At 44.4% G+C, this 23,502-nt stretch overlaps 2 protein-coding genes across 7 annotated transcripts in view; one reads left to right on the forward strand and one right to left on the reverse strand.

The window, feature by feature from the left end:
* Positions 1-21,300, reverse strand: part of MOB1B (MOB kinase activator 1B) — a 79,064-nt gene extending 57,764 nt beyond the window's left edge. Inside the window, exon 1 of one of the 3 annotated variants that reach the window (XM_056568693.1) lies at positions 21,169-21,300. Coding sequence is in view for 2 of the 3 variants with exons in the window: in XM_056568680.1 (XP_056424655.1) it covers positions 20,963-21,054 (92 nt within the window). In the remaining variant the exon portion in view is untranslated. Of the gene's footprint in view, positions 1-8,096; positions 8,227-20,962; positions 21,102-21,168 lie in introns of those variants that run through there. The other 2 variants (XM_056568680.1, XM_056568690.1) reach the window with 2 other exon arrangements.
* GRSF1 (G-rich RNA sequence binding factor 1) overlaps positions 21,120-23,502 on the forward strand; it is a 42,426-nt gene continuing 40,043 nt past the window's right edge. Inside the window, exon 1 of one of the 4 annotated variants that reach the window (XM_056568648.1) lies at positions 21,120-21,257. Coding sequence is in view for 1 of the 4 variants with exons in the window: in XM_056568639.1 (XP_056424614.1) it covers positions 21,305-21,496 (192 nt within the window). In the remaining 3 variants the exon portion in view is untranslated. Of the gene's footprint in view, positions 21,497-23,502 lie in introns of all 4 variants that reach the window. The other 3 variants (XM_056568667.1, XM_056568658.1, XM_056568639.1) reach the window with 3 other exon arrangements.

Consider the following 23,502-nt stretch of genomic DNA (forward strand, 5'->3'; position numbering starts at 1 on the left):
GTGGGAGCCATGTGCGAGTACGCCGCGCACATCGCTGCAGTGTGTCTGCTTATCGCGCCGTATTGCCACTACGAGCAGGCACATGTAAAGACAGCATAGAGCGGGCCTTCACCAGCGAATCCGCAGCGTAAAATCCGCTGCAAATCCGCTAGCGTGAACGTACCCTAATAGTCCCCATAGGCAATATTTATAGCAATCCTTTGATTGCTAATACTGATCAGTGCTATGCATAGGGCATAGCACTGATCAGTATTAGGCTGGGTTCACATCACGTTTTTGCCATACTGTTTTCAATCCGTTTTTCTAAAGAAAACCGTATGGCAAAAAAACGGATGGAACAGTATGGGAAAAAGTAAACCGTATGCGTTTTTAAACCGCATACTGTTTTTAAAAGTGCATACGGTGCCGTCCGTTTAAAAAAAAAACAACAAAAATAACATACGTTTTTGAAAATGTTGTCCATTTTTAATGGGAGGGGTGGATGGGGACTTAAGGATGCAAATGCGCATGTGCAAAGTAAAAACCCTAAACGGTTTCCCGTATGGAACCGTATACATGTGCGTTTTCCATTGACGTCCAAGTTAAAAAAAAAAAAAAGGAGACAACCGGAGACAAAAACGTGGTCAACCACGGTTTTGAGTACGGGAGAAAACCGTATTGCAAGCAAACCGTATGCAACTGGATGCATCCGGGTGCATACGTTTTTCAATTATTTGTCTCTGTATACGGTTTTCAATATGGTTCCATACGTTTTCAATAATGAAAACGTATCCGGGAAACGTACTTGAAAAACGTGGTGTGAACCCACCCTTATCGGTCATCTTCTGCTCTGGTCTGCTCGATCTCAGACTAGAGCAGAAGACCCCGGGAGACGGCCGGAGCCAGGTGAGGGGACCTCCGGTCGCCATGCTGGATGATGGGATCACGGCATCTGAGGGGTTAATGGCGGACATCCGCGCGATCGCGGATGTCCGCCATTACCGGCGGGTCCCTGGCTGCTGATAGCAGCCGGGACCTGCCGCGCATGACGCGAGCACCTGTCCGATGCTCACGGTCATGACAGAGCGTAAATGTACGATATGGTCAGAAAGAAAAGAACTTCCTCTGGAGAATACAGCAGCTGATAAGTACTGGAAGGGTTAAGATTTTTAAATTGAAGTAATTTACAAATCTGTTTAACTTCCTTGCACCAGTTGATTTAAAAAAAAAAATAATAAAAAAAAATTCCACCAAAGTATCACTTTAAAGCAAGTAGCTCTCAATACAAAAATACCTCTGATGACTGTAGAAACACTGTGTGTGTAGTCCACGTGCTACAAGATTGTATGCATTGCAAAGTGTGAAATCCACAACAAATCCACATCAAAACTGATTTGTTTGGACAGCCAACGGCTGTCCGGGCATGCTGGGAGTTGTCATTTTGCAACATCTGGAGGTCCGCAGGTTGAAGACCACTGGTATAGCTGATGCAGAGATTTTCACTAGCATTTATAAAAAAGAAAACTTATGCTGATACATAGTTAACCTACTATAACACATCAACAACTTTATGTAAACAAATAGACTGTTCTACAAATACTAATAACTATGGGAATACTTAGGAATTACATGAAAAATAAAATATTATAAAACACAATATAAATAGGTGCTACGTGATGTAAATGAACTAGTACACATGGCAATAAAAAAATGAGCAAAAAAACTATCATAACTAGTGCAGGGAAAACAATATTAATTACCCAGAAGCCACAGCGAGATAACAGCAAGAGTATTTTTGTCAAATAAAAATATAATGGATACAAATTATAGCTACTTATATCTGCTTATCTGTCACACTGAGAATGTAGAAAAGAAACAACTATCACTTTACAAGTTTGCTCTAGTACAGTCCACGTTTTGCATTAAATGCTCATCTTATTCAAAAAGTGCACCTTTCTTATACAAAACATTTGGCATGTCCTAGGGACATGTCAACATTTTTATGGTTGGGGATGTTTAGACCCCAACTGATCAGTAGAACGAGCAGTGAGAGGGGCGACTAGAGTTATGTTAGGAGGCCCTCTTCGTCAATAGGTTGCCTGTATAACAATGTAAAGGATGGGTTCCCCGAGACGCTCTGTGTAAGGTTATGTTCACATCACATTTATTTTGTATGTATAGTGCATATACTAGGAAAATTCCTGACGTACCAGTTAAATGAGTAGAGTGGGTTAAATAAGCCTACAAAGACTTAAAGAGTACCCTTTTCAATTGTGCTGGAGTGGTTTGTATACTGCAAAAAAAGTTATTTAACCTGTTAAGGACTTATGCCGTACCGGTACTCCATGACACCTTGGTACTTAAGGACCCATGACGTACCGGTATGCACGTGGGAATTTCGGTTCCCCCCCCCCCCCCCCCAGGCACGCCCCCCCAATGTCGGCGATCACCGCAAATCGCTGGTGAATTCACACCGGCAGTTTGCGGCAATTCCGGGTCATACGGGTCTCCGGTGACCCGGAAAATAAGGGGGAATCGGGGTTGTCTAAGACACCCTCGATCCCCCTACAGGGATAGGAGTGAGGTGGCAGGGGTGCCACCCCTCCTATCCCTGCTATTGGTCATCTAGAAGCGATGACCAATAGCAGATCGGGGGCGGGGGGGTTAACTCTCGGTTTCCCCGTTCTGCCCACCCACAGTAGGCTGGGCAGAGCGGGGAAATCATTGAGGACCGGCACCGAAGGTCCACCTACTCATCGGTAGCGGCAGAAAAGGACGGCGATTCGGCTCCCTGGATTCTACGGAAGGCGGTGAGTTGCCTAGCAATATCTGGAAGTGCGAATGTACCCTAAAAACACTACACTATATTAACACAAAATAAAGGGTAAAACACTACATATATACCCCCTTACACTGTCTCCCCCCCCCAAGAAATATGAAAAAGTATTGTCCGGCAGTGTTTCCAAAACGGAGACTTCAGCTGTTGCAAAACAATAACTCCCAACATTTCCGGAAAGCCACTGACTGTCTAGGCATGCTGGGTGTTTAGCAACAGCTGGAGGCATCCTGTTTGGGAATCACTAGTGTAGAATACCCCTATGTCCACCCCATGCAATGCCTAATTTAGTCCACAAATGCGCATGGTGCTCTCTCACTTCGGAGCCCTGACGTATTTCAAGGAAACAGTTTAGGGCCACATATGGGGTATTTCCGTGATCGGGAGAAATTGCACAACAAATTTTGGGGGGCTTTTTCTCCTTTTACCCCTTATAAAAAGTTGAGGGCTACACCAACCTGTTAGAGTACGGAAATATCCCATATGTGGGTGTAAAATGCTCTGCGGGCGCACAACAATGCTCAGGAGTGAGAGCCCACTATGTACATTTGAGGACTAAATTGGTGATTTTCACAGGGGTGGATGATTTTACAGCGGTTCTGACATAAACGCAAAAAAAATAAATACCCACATGTGACCCCATTTTAGAAACTACACCCCTCATGGAACGTAACAAGGGGTATAGTGAGCCTTAACACCCCACAGGTGTTTGATGAATTTTCAATAAATTTGGATGGGAAAATGAAAAAAAAAACATTTTTTTTCACAAAAATGCTGGTGTTAGCCTAAATTTTTCATTTTCATAAGGGAAAATAGGAAAAAAGCCCCCCAAAGTGTATAACCCCATTTCTTCTGAGTAAGAACATACCCCATGTGTGGCCATAAAGTGCTCTGCAGGTGCACTACAATGCTCAGAAGCGAAGGAGCGCCATTGGGCTTTTGAAGAGAAAATTTGTCCGTAATTGAAGGCCACGTGTTTACAAAGCCACCCATATTGCCAGAACAATAGACCCTCCCAAAATGTGACCCCATTTTGGAAACTACACCCCTCATGTAATGTAATAAGGGGTGCAGTGAGCATTTACACCCCACAGGTGTCTGACAGATTTTTGGAACAGTGATCCATGAAAATGAAAAATTTAAATTTTTCATTTGCACAGCCCACTGTTCCAAAGATCTGTCAAACTAAATACTCATTGCACCCCTTATTAAATTCTGTGAGGGGTGTAGTTTCCAAAATGGGATCACATGTTCTGGCACCCGACTTCCATTCCAAACAAATTCTCTTACCAAAAGCTCAATGTCGCTCCTTCTCTTCTGAGCATTGTAGTGCGCCAATATAGCACTTAACCTCCACACATGGGGTATTTGGGGGGAAAAAATACATTTTTGTGAAAAAAAATGTTCCTTCATTTACACAAATTTACCAAAAATCGTAAAACACCTGTGAGGTGTTAAGGCTCACTGTACCCCCTGTTACATTCCTTGAGGGGTGTATTTTATTTTATTTTTTTTGCTGTTCTGGCACCATAGGGGCTTTCTAAATGCGACAAGCCCCCCAAAAACCATTTCAGCAAAATTTGCTATCCAAAAGCCAAATGTGACTGCTTCTCTTCTGAGCATTGTAGTTCACCTGCAGAGCATTTTACGTCCACACATGGGGTATTTCCATACTCGGAAGAGAATTTTTGGGGGAATTTTCTCCTATTACCCCTTGTAAAAATAAAAAAATTGGGGCGAAACTAGCATTTTAGTGAAGGAAAACTTTAACGAAAAGTCATCAAACACCTTTGGGGTGTAAAGGCTCACTGTAACCCTTGTTATGTTCCTTGAGGGGTCTAGTTTCCAAAATAGTATGCCATGTGTTTTTTTTTTTTTGTTTTTTGTTTTTTTTTTTGCTGTTCTGGCACCATAGGGACTTCCTAAATGAGACATGCCTCCCCAAAAACCATTTCAGAAAAACTCACTCTCCAAAATCCCACTGTCGCTCCTTCGATTCTGAACCTTCTAGTGCAGCCAAAGTGCACTTGACATCCACATATGAGGTATTTCCTTACTCGAGAGAAATTGGGTTACACATTTTAGGAAGATTTCTCTCCTTTTACCCCTTGTACAAATTCAAAAACTGGGTCTACAAGAACATGCCAGTGTAAAAAATGAAGATGTCATTTTGAATACTTTGAGGGGTGCAGTTTTTATAATGGGGTCATTTATGGGGTATTTCTAATAAGAAAGCCCCTCAAATACTCTTCAAAACTGAACTGGTTCCTGAAAAATTTTGATTTTGAAAATTTTGTGAAAAATTGGAAAATTGCTGCTCAACTTTTAAGCCCTCTGATGTCTTCCAAAAGTAAAAACTTGTCAACTTTATGATGCAAACATAAAGTAGACATATTGTATTTGTGAATCAATATATTGTTTATTTGGAATATTCATTTTCCTTATAAGCAGAGAGCTTCAAAGTAAAAAAAAAAAACTGCAACATTTTAAATTTTTTCATATAATTTTTCACCAAGAAATGATGCAAGTATCGACAAAATTTTACCACTAACATAAAGTAGAATATGTCACGAAAAAAACAATCTCGGAATCAGAATGAAAGGTAAAAGCATCCCAGAGTTATTAATGCTTAAAGTGACAGTGGTCAGATGTGCAAAAAATGGCCGGGTCATACACTTAAAATTGTCTGGGGTTAATAGCGTAATAGCCTATGCTATTTTATACATCGGTATCCTAGAAAACAACTGATATTAAATGTATCCTGAACAGGGGGCCCCCCTCAATCAATCAGCAACCAGGACCTGCTGCTATCAGCAACCAGGACCTGCTGCTAATACCGGACATCGCCCGGGCTGATATCCGGTATTAACCCTTTAGACACCGTGATCAAAGTTGATTGCGGCGTCTAAAATGGGAGAATACACTGCCGGTTAGCTCAGTAGAGCTGTTTGGGATCGCCGCCGTGAAATCGCGGCATCCCGAACAGCTGACAGGACAGCGGGATGTGTCTTACCTTGCTCCCGGCTGTCTGATCAGCGTTTGATTGCTCCAAGCCTGAAATCCAGGCTTGAGCAATCAAGCACAGAAAACACTGATCAATGCATTCCTATGGCAATGCATTGAAAAGTGTAAGCGATCAGTCAATACAGTTTTTAAGCCACTAGAGGGGACTATAACACTGCATTAAAAAGTTATAAAAAAAGAAGTTAATAAATGTGATTTAACCCCTTCCCTAATAAAAATCAGAATAACGCCCCTTTTCCCATTTAAAAAAAAGTGTATAAATAAAAATTCAAAACATAACATATGTGGTATCGCCGCGTGCGTAAAATGTCCAAACCATAAAAATATATTGTTAATTAAACCGAACGGTCAATGGCGTACGCGCAAAAAAATTCCAAAGTCCAAAATAGCGTATTTTTGGTCACTTTTTATACCATAAAAGAATAAATAAAAAGCGATCAAAACAAAAATTGTACCGATAAAAACTTCAGATCATTGCGCAAAAAAGGAGCCCTCATCCCGCCCCGTTCTTGGAAAAATAAAAAAGTTATAGGGGTCAGAAGATGACAATTTTAAACGTATACATTTTCCTGCATGTAGTTATGACTTTTTCCAGAAGTACGACAAAATCAAACCTATATAAGTAGGGTATCATTTTAATCATATGGACCTACAGAATAAAGAGAAGGTGTCATTTTTACCGAAAAATTTACTGCATAGAAACAGAAGCCCCTAATATTACAAAATGTAATTTTTTCTTCAATTTTTTCGCACAATGATTTTTTTTTTCCGTTTCACTGTAGATTTTTGGTTAAAATGACTGATGTCATTACAAACTAGAATTGGTGGTGCAAAAAACAAAACAAAAACCCTCATATAGATTTTTAAAGAGATTTTTAAAATTGAAAGGGTTATGATTTTTAAAATGTAAGGTGGAAAAACTAAAGTGCAAAAACTGAAAAACACTTGGTCATTAAAGGGGTACTCCGCCCCTGGCATCTTATCCCCTATCCAAAGGATAGAGGATAAGATGTTAGATCGCCGTGGTCCCACTGCTGGGGACCCTGGGGATCGCCGCTGCGGCACCCCGCCATTATAACTGCACAGAGCGAGTTCGCTCTGTGCGTAATGACGGGCGATACAGGGGCCGGAGCAGCGTGACGTCATGGCTCCGCCCCTCATGACATCACGGCCCGTCCCCTTAATGCAAGTCTATGGCAGGGGGCATGACAACCGCCACGCCCCCTCCCATAGACTTGTATTGACGGGGGTGGGCCGTGACGTCACGAGGGGCGGAGCCGTGACGTAATGATGCTCCGGCCCCTGTATTTCCCGTCATTACGTGCAGAGCGATCTCGCTCTGCGCAGTAATGATAGCGGGGTGCTGCAGCAGCGATCTAACATCTTATCCTCTATCTTTTGGATAGGGGATAAGATGTCTAGGGGCGGAGTACCCCTTTAAGGGGTTAAAGTACCATATACTTCTACAACAAGTAAGTGGTGGGATAGACAGGTACCCCACAGTACCGGTCGACATAGTGCAACACATCAACCTATAGCAGTGGTCTTCAACCTGCGGACCTCCAGATGTTGCAAAACTACAACTCCCAGCATTCCCGGATAGCCGTTGGCTGTCCAGGCATGCTGGGAATTGTAGTTTTGCAACATCTCGAGGTCCATAGGTTGGAGACCACTGACCTAGAGCTTCCCCTGCCCCGCATAATTTTTTACACCGGTCAGACAACCCCCCCCCCCACACTTAACTTTCAGGGGTCTTTATAGAAGCACTTACTATGACTGCTGATGATAAATTATCCTGCATATAAAATTTCTTAAAACATAGGATTTCACATTATATAAAAGATATGACACTATGCCCTCCAACATCCTAGTTCTTTTGTACGTTATGTTCCTGAAGACAATACTTGGGAAGAACTGTACTAGGCCCAGATGTCCGGAAAAGTTTACTAATAGGATCCTTCTAGCCATTATGTAGATGACATCTACAGAGGAGGATAGCAAACCACATATATAATGCACAGACCAACAGACCATTAGAAAATGCCTGGCAAACAGTCCGCCAGGGGACATGCACTGAATTCAAGTCCGACTCTAGACAAAGGACATAAACCAGAGTGGCAGACACTTAACTCTGGGTGACAATGGACAGATCACTCTGCGACAATAGAGAGAAAATGATAGATTGTGCAGACAGTGTCAGCACCTGGTGACAATGCAGAGGGGACATGGGGACAAGCACAATGACACTGACACTCACAACAAGAAGCTCATCTCCTTGCTAAGCCGACAGCAGCAGGGACAGCAGCAGAGCGCAGGAGGTGACAGTCCACTCAAAACAGCAGCTGTAATCCTTCTGCCAGAGAGACAGGGGGTGTGAACCACACGCTGCAGAATGCCTTTTTTTTTTTCCTTCAACAACTTTATTAAAAAAGGACAAGGCTCACAAAACAAGGGAGAACAGAAATGCCGTTTTATTAAAATTTAGAACGCGACAGTATTCTCACACTGCAATTGTACTTTGTGACCTTATCACTAGAAACAGGTTTTACCTCAGTATTAATGCTTAAATTGTACGTGTTTGACATATGGTATATAACAGTGGTCTCCAACCTGCGGACCTCCAGATGTTGCAAAACTACAATTCCCAGCATGCCCAGACAGCCGACGGCTGTCCGGGCATGCTGGGAATTGTAGTTTTGCAACATCTTGAGGTCCGCAGGTTGGAGACCACTGGTATATAATTTGTGAGTCCCACTAGTAACAGGGAACAATGACAATCTCTGCCCAGTGCTGTGGAATATGTTGACCCTATGTAAGCAACAGCAAAGAGAAATACATTTTGCAATTACAGGTGAAACTCGAAAAATTTGAATATCGTGCAAAAGTTCATCGTATTTCATTAATGCAACTTAAAGGGGTTCTCCGGTGCTTAAACATCTTATCCCCTATCCAAAGGATAGGGGATAAGATGCCTGATCGCGGGAGTCCAGCCACTGGGGACCCCCGGGATCATGCACGCGGCACCCCGTTTGTAATCAGTCCCCGGAGCGTGTTCGCTCCGGGACTGATTACCGGCGACTACAGGGCGGGCGGCGTGTGACGTCACGCTCCGCCCCTCAATGCAAGCCTACGGGAGGGAGCGTGATAGCTATCACACCCCTTCCCGTAGGCTTGCATTGCGGGTCAGAGCGTGACGTCACACGCCGGCGCAAGCGTGACGTCACACGCCGCCCGCCCTGTAGTCACCCGTAATCGGACTGATTACAAACGGGTTGCCGCGTGCATGATCCCGGGGGTCCCCAGCGGCGGGACTCCCGCGATCAGGCATCTTATCCCCTATCCTTTGGATAGGGGATAAGATGTGTAAGTACCGGAGAACCCCTTTAAAAGGAAAGGAAGAATGAACAGCTTCAAAATTTCCTAGTAGAAAGATGCGTTGACCCAGCAGATGACATGGCTCCCCAAATCATAGTAATTAGGGTGGCTTTGGGGTTTTCATGAGCTGTAGGCCATAATCATCACAATTATGACAGATCACGGATTGAACTATCTTGCTTTGCATGTAATGAGTCTCTCTCATATATTAGTTTCACATTTTAAGTTGCATTACTGAAATAAATGAACTTTGCACAATATTCAAATTTTTCAAGTCTCACCTGTACATATTAAAACTTTGTACCTCATCAAAAACGGGACTTAGGCCCCTTTTACATATAGCCCGCCATCCAGCTCAGGGAAACGGAGAGAAACTGATGATCGAACTGATCCCATTCATTTAAATGTACGGTGTCCATTTTTAGGACATCGTCAGTCATCAGCAGTAACTCCGTCCTCCGTCAGGTGAAACGGCGTCCCGCCTCCTCCCTTGGGCCAATCTCCGTCAGGCATCAGCCGCAACTCACTCCTCCCTCCTTTGTCCTCCTAAAAAAAAAAAAAAAATTAAAGTGCATAAAAACGATAAGTATAAAAAAAAAAAGTGTAACAAAAAGGGTAAAAAAATTTATTAAGTAAATATAATGAAAAATAAAAATGTATTATGTGTAGGATCACACGGCGCACATCCACAGCATATTACATGCTGCGGATGCCCGCCAAAAGTCACAATAATGAGCTCCCTGCTGTGGATTGGTAGCTTTGTGTGTCCACTCATAGCAGCGGATTTCCCGCCGCCAGTCATGAGCGGACACACTGAGCTACCCAGCCACAGCAGGGATCTCGACCTTGTGACTGCTGGGGGGCATCCACGGTGAGAAATATGCTGCGGATGCGCTCTATGTGACCCTACACTTCGTCCCGTTCATGCTGTCTTTCTGCAGTGTTAGAGGTATCCGTCAGCATCATGTCAAAAAGAGTGATGCTGACGTATACTGTAGCAGCTCCATTCATTTCTTAATGAGACGGCTACATTATACATTGGATCCCTTTTCTGACATGACAGCGGATACCTATACTGCAGAAACGCAGTATGAATGGGGACTATTCATATAATGATGCCCTGAAAGCCAAAGGGGGCTCCACTCCTTCTTGGTCCTACCAGGCAGTCAGGCAATCAGATATGGCCTAAGTAGGGGTACTGCCCAGCCCGGGACAAACAGGGTGATAAAATATGGGCGCATTTCCTCCATTTCAAAAGCGACTTGGCAAAATGATGTCCCACAAATAAAGAATTTGTAGGAAAAAAAAGCTAATTCCAATTTTTTCCACTGACTTTGAAATAATTCTAGCCACACAATTAGGGCTCAACGTACTCACTTTTGCCCCAGGTGAATACTTTAGGAGGTGTAGTTTCAAAAATGGGGTCACATCTGGGGGTGCAGTATTGTTCTGACAGCTAGAATGCTTTGCAAGATGAAGTGCAGCCTTTTCTAAAATGATCTCCTGAAAGCCAAATGGTGCTCCTCTCCTTTTGGGTCCCACCATGTGGCCATACAACCAAATATAAGCGGGGGTATTACCGAACACGGGACGAACAGCGTAATTAAATATGGGGAGCATTTTATACTTTTCACTGTACCCCTAGCGAATACCTTGAGAGGTCTAGTTTTTAAAATGGGGTCATTTGGGGGGGGAGGGGTGTTCCTATGTTCTACCACCTTCAAATTTCTGCATACCTTGCATAGCACATAAAAAAATATGTACTTTTCAAATTTTCTAAATTTCAAGTAAAATTGTTAGGTTTCTAATTAATTTTAAATGTTAATTAACCCCTTAAGGATGCAGGGTTTTTCAGTTTTTGCATTTTCGTTTTTTCCTCCTTACCTTTTAAAAATCATAACCCCTTAAATTTTCCACCTAAAAATCCATATTATGGCTTATTTTTTGCATCACCAATTCTATTTTGTAGTGACATTAGTCATTTTACCCAAAAATCCACGGCGAAATGGAAAAAAAAATCATTGTGCGACAAAATCTAAGAAAAAAACAACATTTTGTCACTTTTGGGGGCTTCCGTTTCTATGCTGTGCATATTTCGGTAAAAATGACACCTTCTCATTATTCTGTAGGTCCACAGGGTTTAAATGATACCCTACTTATATAGGTTTCATTTTGTCGTACTTCTGGAAAAAATCATAACTACATGCAGGAAAATGTATACGTTTAAAAATGTCCTCTTCTGACCCCTATAACTTTTTTTTATTTTTCCACGTACAGGGCGGTATGAGGGCTAATTTTTTCTGATCTGAAGTTTTTATTGGTACCATTTTTGTTTTGATCAGACTTTTTGATCATTTTTTAATGGTATAAAAAGTGACCAAAAATACACTTTTTTGGACTTTTGAATTTTTTTAAGTGTACGCCTTTGACCGTGCGGTTTAATTAACGACATATTTTTATAGTTTGGACATTTATGCACGCGGTGATACCACATATGTTTATTTTTATTTACACTGTTTTATTTTTTTATGGGAAAAGGGGGGTGATTCAAACTTTTATTAGGGAAGGGGTTAAATGACCTTTATTAACACTTTTTTTTTACTTTTTTTTTTTTGCAATGTTATAGCTCCCATAGGGCCCTATAACACTGCACACACTGATCTCTCATGCTGATCACTGGCGTGTATTAACACGCCTGTGATCAGTGTTATCGGCACTTGACTGCTCCTGCCTGGATCTCAGGCAGGAGCAGTCATTCGCCAATCGGACACCGAGGAGGCAGGTAAGGGCCCTCCCGGTGTCCTGTAAGCTGTTCGAGATGCCACGATTTCACCGCAGCTGTCCCGAACAGCCCGAATGAGCAGCCGGGATACTTTCACTTTCGCTTCAGACGCGGCGGTCAGCTTTGATCGCTACGTCTGAAGGGTTAATACAGGGCATCACCGCGATCGGTGATGTCCTGTATTAGCCGCAGGTCCCGGCCATTGATGTCCGCCGGGACTGACCCGATATGATGAGGGTGACCCCGCGGCATATCGCGGGAGGCGGCGGAGGACGTAAATATACGTCCTTCGTCGTTAAGGGGTTAAAAAAAAATGCTGTCAAAATAAATTAGAATCTGAAAGTATAAGTTTCATTAACTATTTGGTCAGTAGGTATAAATATATGCAACCTATTAGTGTTAAAATAGCAAAAAATCTTAATTAAAAAAAAAATCCATGATTTTTTGCATTGTAAAAAAAAACTACAAATGATTTCGGCTTACTTTTACTATGTACATGAAGGACAACTTGTGACAAAAAAACAATGTCAGAATTATCGTGATTGGCAAAACGTTACCAGAGTTATTCTCTAATAAAGACAGACATCCCCGATTTGAAAAAACAGGCCTGGTCTTTCAGGGGCATACAGGTTTACTTGTACTGGTCCTTCAGGGGTTAAAGGGGTACTCCGGTTGAAATTTTTTTTTTTTTTTTTAAATCATTGGTGCCAGAAAGTTAAACAGATTTGTAAATGACTTCTATTAAAAGATTTTAATCCTTCCAGTACTTAATAGCTGTTGAATACAACAGAGGAAATTATTTTCTTTTTGGAACACAGTGCTTTCTGCTGACATCAGAAGCAAAGTGCTCTATGCTGACATCTCTGTCCATTTTAGGAACTGTCCAGAGCAGCATATATTTGCTATGGGGATTTTCTCCTAATCTGGACAGTTCTTAAAATAGACAGAGAAGACAGCAGTAAAGATAAAGTCGCGATGACCCGATCAGCTAGCACGCGAGCGGAGGTCCCCTTACCTTGCTCCATCGCGTCCGATCGGCATTTGATTGCTCCAAGCCTGAGCTACAGGCTTGAGCAATCGACCTCCTATAACACTGATCCATGCAAAGCTATGGCTTTGCAGGGATCAGTGTAAAAGATCAGTGTGTGCAGTGTTATAGCCTATGGGAGCTATGGGAGCTATGACACTGCAAAAAAAAAAGTGAAAAAAGATAGTTAATAAAGGTAATTTAACCCCTTCCCTAATAAAAGTTTGAATCACCGCCCTTTTCCCATTAAAAAATCCCCAGTGTTAATAAAAATAAACATATGTGATATCGCCGCGTGCGGAAATGTCCAAATTATAAAAATATATAGTTATTTAAACTGCACGGTCAATGGCGTACGCGCAAAAAAATTCCAAAGTCCAAAATAGCGTATTTTTGGTCACTTTTTATATCATGAAAAAATGAATAAAAAGCGATCAAAAAGTCCAATCAATACAAAAATGGTACCAATAAAATGAGCCCTAATACCGGCACGTATGTGGAAAATAAAAAAATTATACGGGTCAGAAGATGAGAATTTTTAACGTATAAATTTCCTGCATGTAGTTAAGATTTTTTCCAGAAGTACGACAAAATCAAACCTATATAAGTAGGGTATCATTTTAATCGTATGTACCTACAGAATAAAGATAATGTGTCATTTTTACAAAAAAATGCACTGCCTAGAAATGGAAGCCCCCAAAAGTTACAAAATGGCATTTTTTCTTCAATTTTGTCGCACAATGAATTTTTTTTTCCGTTTCGCCGTGGATTTTTTGTTAAAATGACTAATGTCACTGCAAAGTAGAATTGGTGGCGCAAAAAACTAAGCCATCATACGGCATTTTATGTGCAAAATTGAAAGCGTTATGATTTTTAGAAGGTGATGAGGAAAGAATGAAAATGCAAAAACGGAAAAACCCTGCATCCTTAAGGGGTTAAGGACCAGAGCATTTTTTGGCAAATCTGACCACTGTCACTTTACTTTTTGAAGACATTAGAGGGCTTCAAAGTATAGCAGCAGTTTTACAATTTTTCACGATAATTTCAAATTCTGAATTTCTCAGGAGCCAGTTCAGTTTTCAGTCTTTATGTTAGAAATACCCCATAATTGACCCCATCATAAAAACTGCACCCCGCAAAGTATTCAAAATGACATTCAGAAAGTTTGTTAACCCTTTAGGTGTTTCAAAGGAATAGCAGCAAAGTGGAGGAGAAAATTCAAAATCTTAATTTTTTACACTAACATGTTCTTGTAGCCCCATCTTTTTCATTTTTACAAGGGGTAAAAGGAGTAAAAGCCCTCAAAATTTGTAACCCAATTTCTCTCGAGCAAGGAAATACCTCATATGTGGATGTAAAATGCTCTGCGGGCGCACTACAATGCTCAGAAGGGAAGGTGCAACATTGGGCTTTTGGAGAGTGAATTTTGTTGAGAGTTGACCACCTGACTGCAGCTTGACCTATGGGCTTCTTACTCAGCCCCCCTTTGTAAGAGGGGGAGCCATTACAATCTCTCTCTTATACCACAACTCCTGCTGAGGAACAGCAAAGCACAGACATCACAGATCCTGTGTCCAGTACACCTGGAGGCCATAAAGCCTGCACACCAGCCACATTGTCAGTAAGTCAACTCATCTATGTCTGCTGTCTCTACCAAAGTCAAGTCACTAGTCAAGTCAATTATAGTCAGAGTGGCTGTATTGCAGTCTGACCCAAAAGTACTGCAAGTCCCAGCAAGCTTCAAGGCCCTTTCCGTGTTACTGGTCGACTCTCTGGGATTCTGGCCTAGCTGTAAAGACTTTAACAACGGTTTAACCTCAGTAAACTACTGCTAACCCTTACCTGGGCTTGGACTATTATTGCACTGCCTAACCTTGGGATATCGGTGCTACCGTTCGGGTGGTTACCGGAAAAACCACTCTGGCGTCACGAAGATTAGGGGTTAATAACACCTTGCCCCTGGGCTATACCATCTGCCCCATCCACCTACACCCTTCACGCCCCGTGGTCACCACAAATGCACAGACAGACCGTGCATACTGGGAGTTTCCACAGCTGGAGGAAACACTGAGTTGGTAACAGATCCTACCTCAGTGTTTCCCAACCAATGCTCCTACAGCTGTTGCAAAACTACAACTTCCAGCATGCACGGACAGCCAAAGGGCATGCTGGGAGTTATAGTTTTGCAACAGCTGGAGGCACACAACTACAACTCCCAGCATGCCCACTGGCTATCCGTGCATGCTGGGAGTTGTAGTTATGCAACATCTGGAGGTACACTTTTTCATAGATAAGATGTGCCACCAGCTATTGCATAACTACAACTCTCAGCATGCACAGAAAGCCAAAGGGCATGCTGGGAGTTGTAGTTGTGCCTCCAGCTGTTGTATAACTACAACTCCCAGCATGCCCTTTTGCATGCTGGGAGTTGTACTAATGCAGCAGCAGGAGGCACATAGGCCTCACCTCCTGCTGCTGAATCCAGATCCCTCTGCCACTGCTCCAGCCGGATCGCCGTTGCTGCCGGGACCGCCGCCGCTCAGGTGAGCCCCCCCAGCTCCACCGCTGATCACCCGCTAGTGCCACCCAGCAGGATGCACAATTGGTCGTCTGGTCCCGGCCGACTAAGGTTGCACCTCACTCATGCTGGGCAAGGGTGATTGGTGCTGTCTCGGACAGCACCAATCACCCTTTTTTTCTGGGTCACCAGAGTCCCGAAATCGCTGCAAATGCCAGTCTCAGGACCCCCCCCAGGCTTTGTCAAGTGATGCCTGCTGAACGATTTCAGCAGGTATTCTGTTCCGTTCACCACCTGGTTACCCAGACCCAAGGGCATGCCTGTATGCCCTTCGTCCTAGTTGGGTTAAATTATGCTTTTTGTGTGTAGGTGCCACTCTTATATTTGGCTGATCCAAATACTGTAGTGTGAAAGTGGCCTTTTAACTCCTTAACGACGAAGGAGATATATTTACGTCCTGCGCCGGCACCCGCGATATGCCGCGGTGACCCCGCGTCATATTGCGGCGGTACCGACGGCCATCAACGGCCGGGACCCGCAGCTAATACAGGACATCACCGATCGCGGTGATGCCCTGTATTAACCCTTCAGATGTGGCGATCAAGAAAGTGAAACTATCCCGGCTGCTCAGTCGGGCTGTTCGGGACCGCCGCGGTGAAATCGCGGCGTCCAAACAGCTTACAGGACACAGGGAGGGACCCTACCTGCCTCCTCGGTGTCCGATCGTCGGTGACCCCGCGTCATATTGCGGCGGTCCCGACGGCCATCAACGGCCGGGACCCGCAGCTAATACAGGACATCACCGATCGCGGTGATGCCCTGTATTAACCCTTCAGATGTGGCGATCAAGAAAGTGAAACTATCCCGGCTGCTCAGTTGGGCTGTTCGGGACCGCCGCGGTGAAATCGCGGTGTCCAAACAGCTTACAGGACACCAGGAGGGACCCTACCTGCCTCCTCGGTGTCCGATCGGCGAATGACTGCTCCGTGCCTGAGATCCAGGCAGGGGAAGTCAAGCGCCGATAACACTGATCACAGGCATGTTAATACATGCCAGTGATCAGCATGAGAGATCAGTGTGTGCAGTGTTATAGGGCCCTATGGGAGCTATAACATTGCAAAAAAAAAAAGTAAAAAAAAGTGTTAATAAAGATCATTTAACCCCTTCCTTAATAAAAGTTTGAATCACCCCCCTTTTCCCATAAAAAAAATAAAACAGTGTAAATAAAAAAAAACATATGTGGTATCGCCGCGTGCGTAAATGTCCGAACTATAAAAATATATCGTTAATTAAACCGCACGGTCAATGGCGTACATGTAAAAAAAAATCCAAAGTCAAAATAAAAAAGTTATAGGGATCAGAAGAGGACATTTTTAAACGTATAAATTTTCCTGCACGTAGATATTTTTTAAATTTTTTCCAGAAGTACGACAAAATCAAACCTATATAAATAAGTAGGGTATCATTTTAATCGTATGGAACTACAGAATAAAGATAAGGTGTCATTTTTACTGAAAAATTTACTGTGTAGAAACGGAAGCCCCCAAAAGTTACAAAATGGCGTTTTTTCTTCGATTTTGTCACACGATGATTTTGTTTTCCGTTTTGCCATGGATTTTTGGGTAAAATGACTAATGTCACTGCAAAGTAGAATTGGTGACGCAAAAAATAAGCCATAATATGGATTTTTAGGTGGAAAATTGAAAGGGTTATGATTTTTAAAAGGTAAGGAGGAAAAAACGAAAATGCAAAAACTGAAAAACCCTGAGTCCTTAAGGGGTTGTGCGCTGCCCTGCAGTTCGGAGCTCCACTCACAGCGTCCGGAAGTTCATTACTGAAGTCCCGACTCGGCTGGTGATAGGCTGAGCGGCAGTGTGACGTTTTCGGCCCCGGCAGCAGGTGCCGGTGTAGTGAAGAATAGTGTTGCTCGCGAATATTCGCAATTCGAATATTATTCGCGAATATCGCATATTCGCGAATTTCGCGAATATAGCGCTATATATTCGTAATTACGAATATTCGTTTTTTTTTCTTTTTTTTTTTTCTTCACAGTACACATCACAGTGATCACCCCTCTCTGCTTCCAGCTTGTGTGGTGTAAAGAAGGCTGTAATACTACTGTGTGAGCATATGTTAGCATATGTTAATTTTCGCATATGCGAATGTTCGCATATGCTAATTTTGTATATGCTAATATTCACATATGTTAATTTTCGCATACGCGAATATTCGCATATGCGAAAATAAAACGAGAATATAACGAGTATGCGAATATTCGCGAATATATGACGAATATTCGTCCATATATTCGCGAATATTCGCGAATTCGAATATGGCCTATGCCGCTCAACACTAGTGAAGAATTTTGTGTCCTGAAGCATTTTCACGCTTCCACTCAGCCTATCGCCGGCCGAGTCAGACTTCGCTGCGGCTGGTGATTGGCTGAGCGCAGTATGATTCATCCAACCACCGGCAACCAGGAAGAGGATCACGGCAGAGACCGGAGCCGGTTACCAGAGGCCCCAGGGGAGCGGAGGAAGGTATGTACATCTTTATTTTTTTACTGCCGGCAGTATGGGAGACAATTTTTATATTTCAGAGTTCTCCTTTAAGGGGTTAACCTTGCAATGAGGTCATTGTATGTATAAATCCATATGCAGTGAGCCCTCCTAATAGCAGCTGCAGGCAGTCCGAATTGTATTTACTTACTGCCCCTTAAACTCACCTTCTCTAATTCAGCGGGGCATCACTTTACCTGTAACATCAGCAGCTCCTTTAGCCCAACTCAGGTCCCGCCTACCTATACTAGAAAGAATTGGTGATGTCACAAGACATGTGAGGCACTGCCGAAGTAGAACAATGTAAAAAAAATCTGATCCCGGTGACATCTCAGGGTCCTGTTCGGCTTAGAGAATAGGTGGAGGGTCATGTCTGATGGGTGCTCCAGTGCTGCAGGAAGCTAAGGCAGCCTACAGCAATGGAGCGTGGATAATACTGATCAATGTTGTGCTATGGAGCAGCATTGTTCAGTTCCCTAATAAAAGTTTGACTCACACCCCTTTTCCATTTTTTCCAATTAACTGCATGGTCACTGGCATATACATAAAAAGTAGCAAAGTCCAGAATTGCATATTTTTGGTCACTTCATAAATCATAAAAAAAAAAAATGAAAAAACGATCAAAAGGTCCCATCAAAGCAAAATGGTACTGATAAAAACTACAGATTACGGCGCAAAAAATGAGCCCCTGTATAGAGCAAAATAAAAGAGTTACAGGGGTAAGACGAGGACAATTTTAAGCATACTTATAGGCATGCAGGTTTTTTCTCCAATAAATCTTGTAAAATATTGGGCATCTAATAGAAACCCTGACAGACCCCCTTCAAATTGAATGGGACCTGTTGGGATCCGTTGATGTCAGTTTTGACACCCTCTGTCCCAGCCCCATTATCAGCTGTTGTATGGGAGCTTTACAACGCTGATGTTAACATAGCCTAAAAATAATGTGTTATTTTTACTGAAAAGTGCACTGTGTAGAAACCGAAACCCATGAAAATTACAAAATGGCATGTTTTTTTATCTTTCAATCTCGCCCACAATTTGGTGGCGCAAAAAACAAGCCTTTATATCCTTAACCCCTTAAGGACCAAGGACGTACCGATACGTCCTTGGTCCTGCTCTCCTGATATAACGCGGGGTTACACAGTAACCCCGCGTCATATCACGGCGGGCCCGGTGTCATAGTGAAGCCGGGACCCGCCTCTAATAGTGCACAGCGCCGATCGCGGCGCCGCGCGCTATTAACCCTTTAGCCGCGCGCTCAGAGCTGAGCGGCTAAAAGTGAAAGTTGCCGGCTAGCTCAGTCGGGCTGTTCGGGATAGCCGCGGCTAATCGCGGCATCCCGAACAGCTTACAGGATAGCGGCAGGGCCCCTACATGCCTCCTCGCTGTCCGATCGCCGAATGACTGCTCAGTGCCTGAGATCCAGGCATGAGCAGTCATGCGGCAGAATCGTTGATCACTGGTTTCTTATGAGAAACCAGTGATCAATGATGAAGATCAGTGTGTGCAGTGTTATAGGTCCCTATGGGACACTGGTGTGGTGCGGGGCGGCGGCCGTTGCTGCCGTGGCGCTGTGTCTGCGGGCGGGTTCGGCCTATAGACTGGTTTGAGAGGCATTGGGGCCGCTCTGCCAGTGGGTCGCTCCTCCCCGTGGGCACCTGTGTCGCGGCGGTGGTGGTCGCCGCCCGGTGCTGCGCCATTTTATGCTAGGGACGTTAGGGACCCACTCTGAATAGGTGGCCTTGACGTGGCGAGTGGGCTTGTACTTTTTGATCAAAAATGTATACTAACAACCTGTTAGTTTTTGATATTGTGCTGAGAAGCAATCAGATCATTATACAAGATTGTAGATGTGCGCTATGTCTGTATTCTACTCGAATTCATAAAGATCATTTAACTTCTCCCCTATTAAAAGTTTGAATCACCCCCCTTTTCCAATAAAAAAAACACAGTGTAAATAAAAATAAACATATATGGTATCACCGCGTGCGGAAATGTCCGAATTATAAAAATATATCATTGATTAAACCGCTCGGTCAATGGCGTACACGCAAAAAAATTCCAAAGTCCAAAATAGTGCATTTTTGGTCACTTTTTATATAATTTAAAAATGAATAAAAAGCAATCAATAAGTCCAATCAATGCAAAAATGGTACCGTTAAAAACTTCAGATCACGGCGCAAAAAATGAGCCCTCACACCACCCCATACACAGAAAAATAAAAAAGTTATAGGGTCAGAATATGACAATTTTAAACGTATTAATTTTCCTGCATGTAGTTATGATTTTTTCCAGAAGTCCGACAAAATCAAACCTATATAAGTAGGGTATAATTTTAATCGTATGGACCTACAGAATAAAGATAAGGTGTCATTTTTACCGAAAAATGTACTACGTAGAAACGGAAGCCCCCAAACGTTACAAAACTGCGTTTTTTTTTTTCAATTTTGTCACACAATGATTTTTTTTGCCATTTCACCGTAGATTTTTGGGAAAAATGACTGATGTCATTACAAAGTAGAATTGGTGGCGCAAAAAAATAAGCCATCATATGGATTTTTAGGTGCAAAATTGAAAGAGTTATGATTTTTTAAAGGCAAGGAGCAAAAAATGAAAATGCTAAAACGGAAAAAAACCCGGTCCTTAAGGGGTTAATCAATGTATATTACAACTATACATATAATGTTATTATCTACATTATATAAAAAGTTTTTGCAAATGACAGTGCCTATTTAAAAGGGAAAATTATAGGTGGTACACCACAATTAAAACCCCAAATCAGGATGGGGATTATCTATGGGTTATGATACGGGGCATCACACCAGATTCTAGGAGTAGGTGACAAGGTCAGGTGACTTACACAATGTCACCACAATCCTTTAGTCCACGTGACATCTGCGCACACCAATGTATGATGGGAGATGTAGTTCGGCCGCTACAGCTCTCAATCATTGGACGAAGCTAAGTACCGGAAGTGGCCGTCCTCCGTCACGTTTTCGTCGTTTTCACTGATTTGTCGACGTAAAGCGAGGGTCTCTGGGAGTTGTAGTCCAGGTGGTCTCTCACCTTTACCCATTGGTCGGCTGTGAAGCGGTGGTTGCTGGGAGCTGTAGTTCTTCCTGTTTCGGATCTGTGGTGTCGTCGGCTGGTCCTTGGTGAGCTCCCCCTGGGTTTCCGGGTGTGGTGTTTGCCCTTCCTCTGCATGGCCGGGAGCTGCAGGATCATCAGCGCCTCCATAGCTCAGCTTCTGCTGAGGGGCCAGGGCCGGGGAGCTGCGCTGCTGTGGAGAGGGAAGCCCGAGCTGCAGAGCTGTCTGTGGCGGGCGGGGAGACTGTGGGCTCCGGGACAGGAGAGCGGGAGGCTGCGCAGGTCCTTCTGCACCAGCAGCTACCAGGTATGAGCTCCCTTCCCCCCATGTGCCCTGTTCCTGAGGGGTCCTACTTGGTGGGGCTCAACGGAAGCCTCACGTGTCCCATTGACGTGTACTGTGTGCAGCATGGCAGACTGCACTGTGTCTCCCATTGACGTGTACTGTGCAGCATGGCAGGCTGCGCTGTGTCTCCCATTGACGTGTACTGTGTGCAGCATGGCAGGCTGCGCTGTGTCTCCCATTGACGTGTACTGTGTGCAGCATGGCAGGCTGCGCTGTGTCTCCCATTGACGTGTACTGTGTGCAGCATGGCAGGCTGCGCTGTGTCTCCCATTGACGTGTAGTGTGTGCAGCATGGCAGGCTGCGCTGTGTCTCCCATTGACGTGTACTGTGTGCAGCAGGGCAGGCTGCGCTGTGTCTCCCATTGACGTGTACTGTGTGCAGCAGGGCAGGCTGCGCTGTGTCTCCCATTGACGTGTACTGTGTGCAGCATGGCAGGCTGCGCTGTGTCTCCCATTGACGTGTACTGTGTGCAGCATGGCAGGCTGCGCTGTGTCTCCCATTGACGTGTACTGTGTGCAGCATGGCAGGCTGCGCTGTGTCTCCCATTGACGTGTACTGTGTGCAGCATGGCAGGCTGCGCTGTGTCTCCCATTGACGTGTACTGTGTGCAGCATGGCAGGCTGCGCTGTGTCTCCCATTGACATGTAGTGTGTGCAGCATGGCAGGCTGCGCTGTGTCTCCCATTGACGTGTAGTGTGTGCAGCATGGCAGGCTGCGCTGTGTCTCCCATTGACGTGTAGTGTGTGCAGCATGGCAGGCTGCGCTGTGTCTCCCATTGACGTGTACTGTGTAGTGTGTGCAGCATGGCAGGCTGCGCTGTGTCTCCCATTGACGTGTAGTGTGTGCAGCATGGCAGGCTGCGCTGTGTCTCCCATTGACGTGTACTGTGCAGCATGGCAGGCTGCGCTGTGTCTCCCATTGACGTGTACTGTGTGCAGCATGGCAGGCTGCGCTGTGTCTCCCATTGACGTGTACTGTGTGCAGCATGGCAGGCTGCGCTGTGTCTCCCATTGACGTGTACTGTGTGCAGCATGGCAGGCTGCGCTGTGTCTCCCATTGACGTGTACTGTGTGCAGCATGGCAGGCTGCGCTGTGTCTCCCATTGACGTGTACTGTGTGCAGCATGGCAGGCTGCGCTGTGTCTCCCATTGACGTGTAGTATGTGCAGCATGGCAGACTCCACTGTCTCCTCACACAAAACCTACTGTCCGCAGTGAAGGGATTTTTCCAGGCTGGGTTCACTCCTGTGCTGCATTCTCTGCTATGCTGATTTCTTATTTAAAGTAATGGTGCTGCGGATTCATTGCACTTTGGACACCAACAGCACCAGACGGGTGTCATTGGGTCCAGTCATGCGATGGAGGCGGCTGACAGCCAACAGCCTAGGTGTGATCCCAGGGTAATGGTATATTCACCCACTGTGGAACACACTTATCCTGTATGTACTGAATCGGTGCATTCACACCACGTTTTTGCTATACAGTTCCCGTATCAGGTTTTTGGATTCCTCAAAACCTGACTAAGGCTGGGTTCACATTACGTTTTGTCCCATACGGGAGCGCATACGGCAGGGGGGAGCTAAAACCTCGCGCTCCCGTATGTTACCGTATGCGCTCCCGTATGTCATTCATTTCAATGAGCCGACCGGAGTGAAACGTTCGGTCCGGTCGGCTCATTTTTGCGCCGTATGCGCTTTTACAACCGGACCTAAAACTGTGGTCAACACACGTTTCGTTAAATACGGTTCCCGTATACGGCTGGGAGGAGGGGGCGGGGCTTAATCGCGGTGCCCGCACTCAGCCGTATTCAGGAACCGTATTTAATGCATGTCTATGAGCCGACCGGAGTGAACCGCAGCCTCCGGTCGGCTGCGTTTTCGGCCGTATGTGGTTTCCTGACCTCAGGCAAAAACGTGTTCGACCGCGTTTTTTGCCTACGGTCGGGAAACCGCATACGGCCGAAAACG

This window comes from Hyla sarda, chromosome 1, assembly GCF_029499605.1.
Source record: "Hyla sarda isolate aHylSar1 chromosome 1, aHylSar1.hap1, whole genome shotgun sequence".
NCBI classification, from domain to species: Eukaryota; Metazoa; Chordata; class Amphibia; order Anura; family Hylidae; genus Hyla; species Hyla sarda.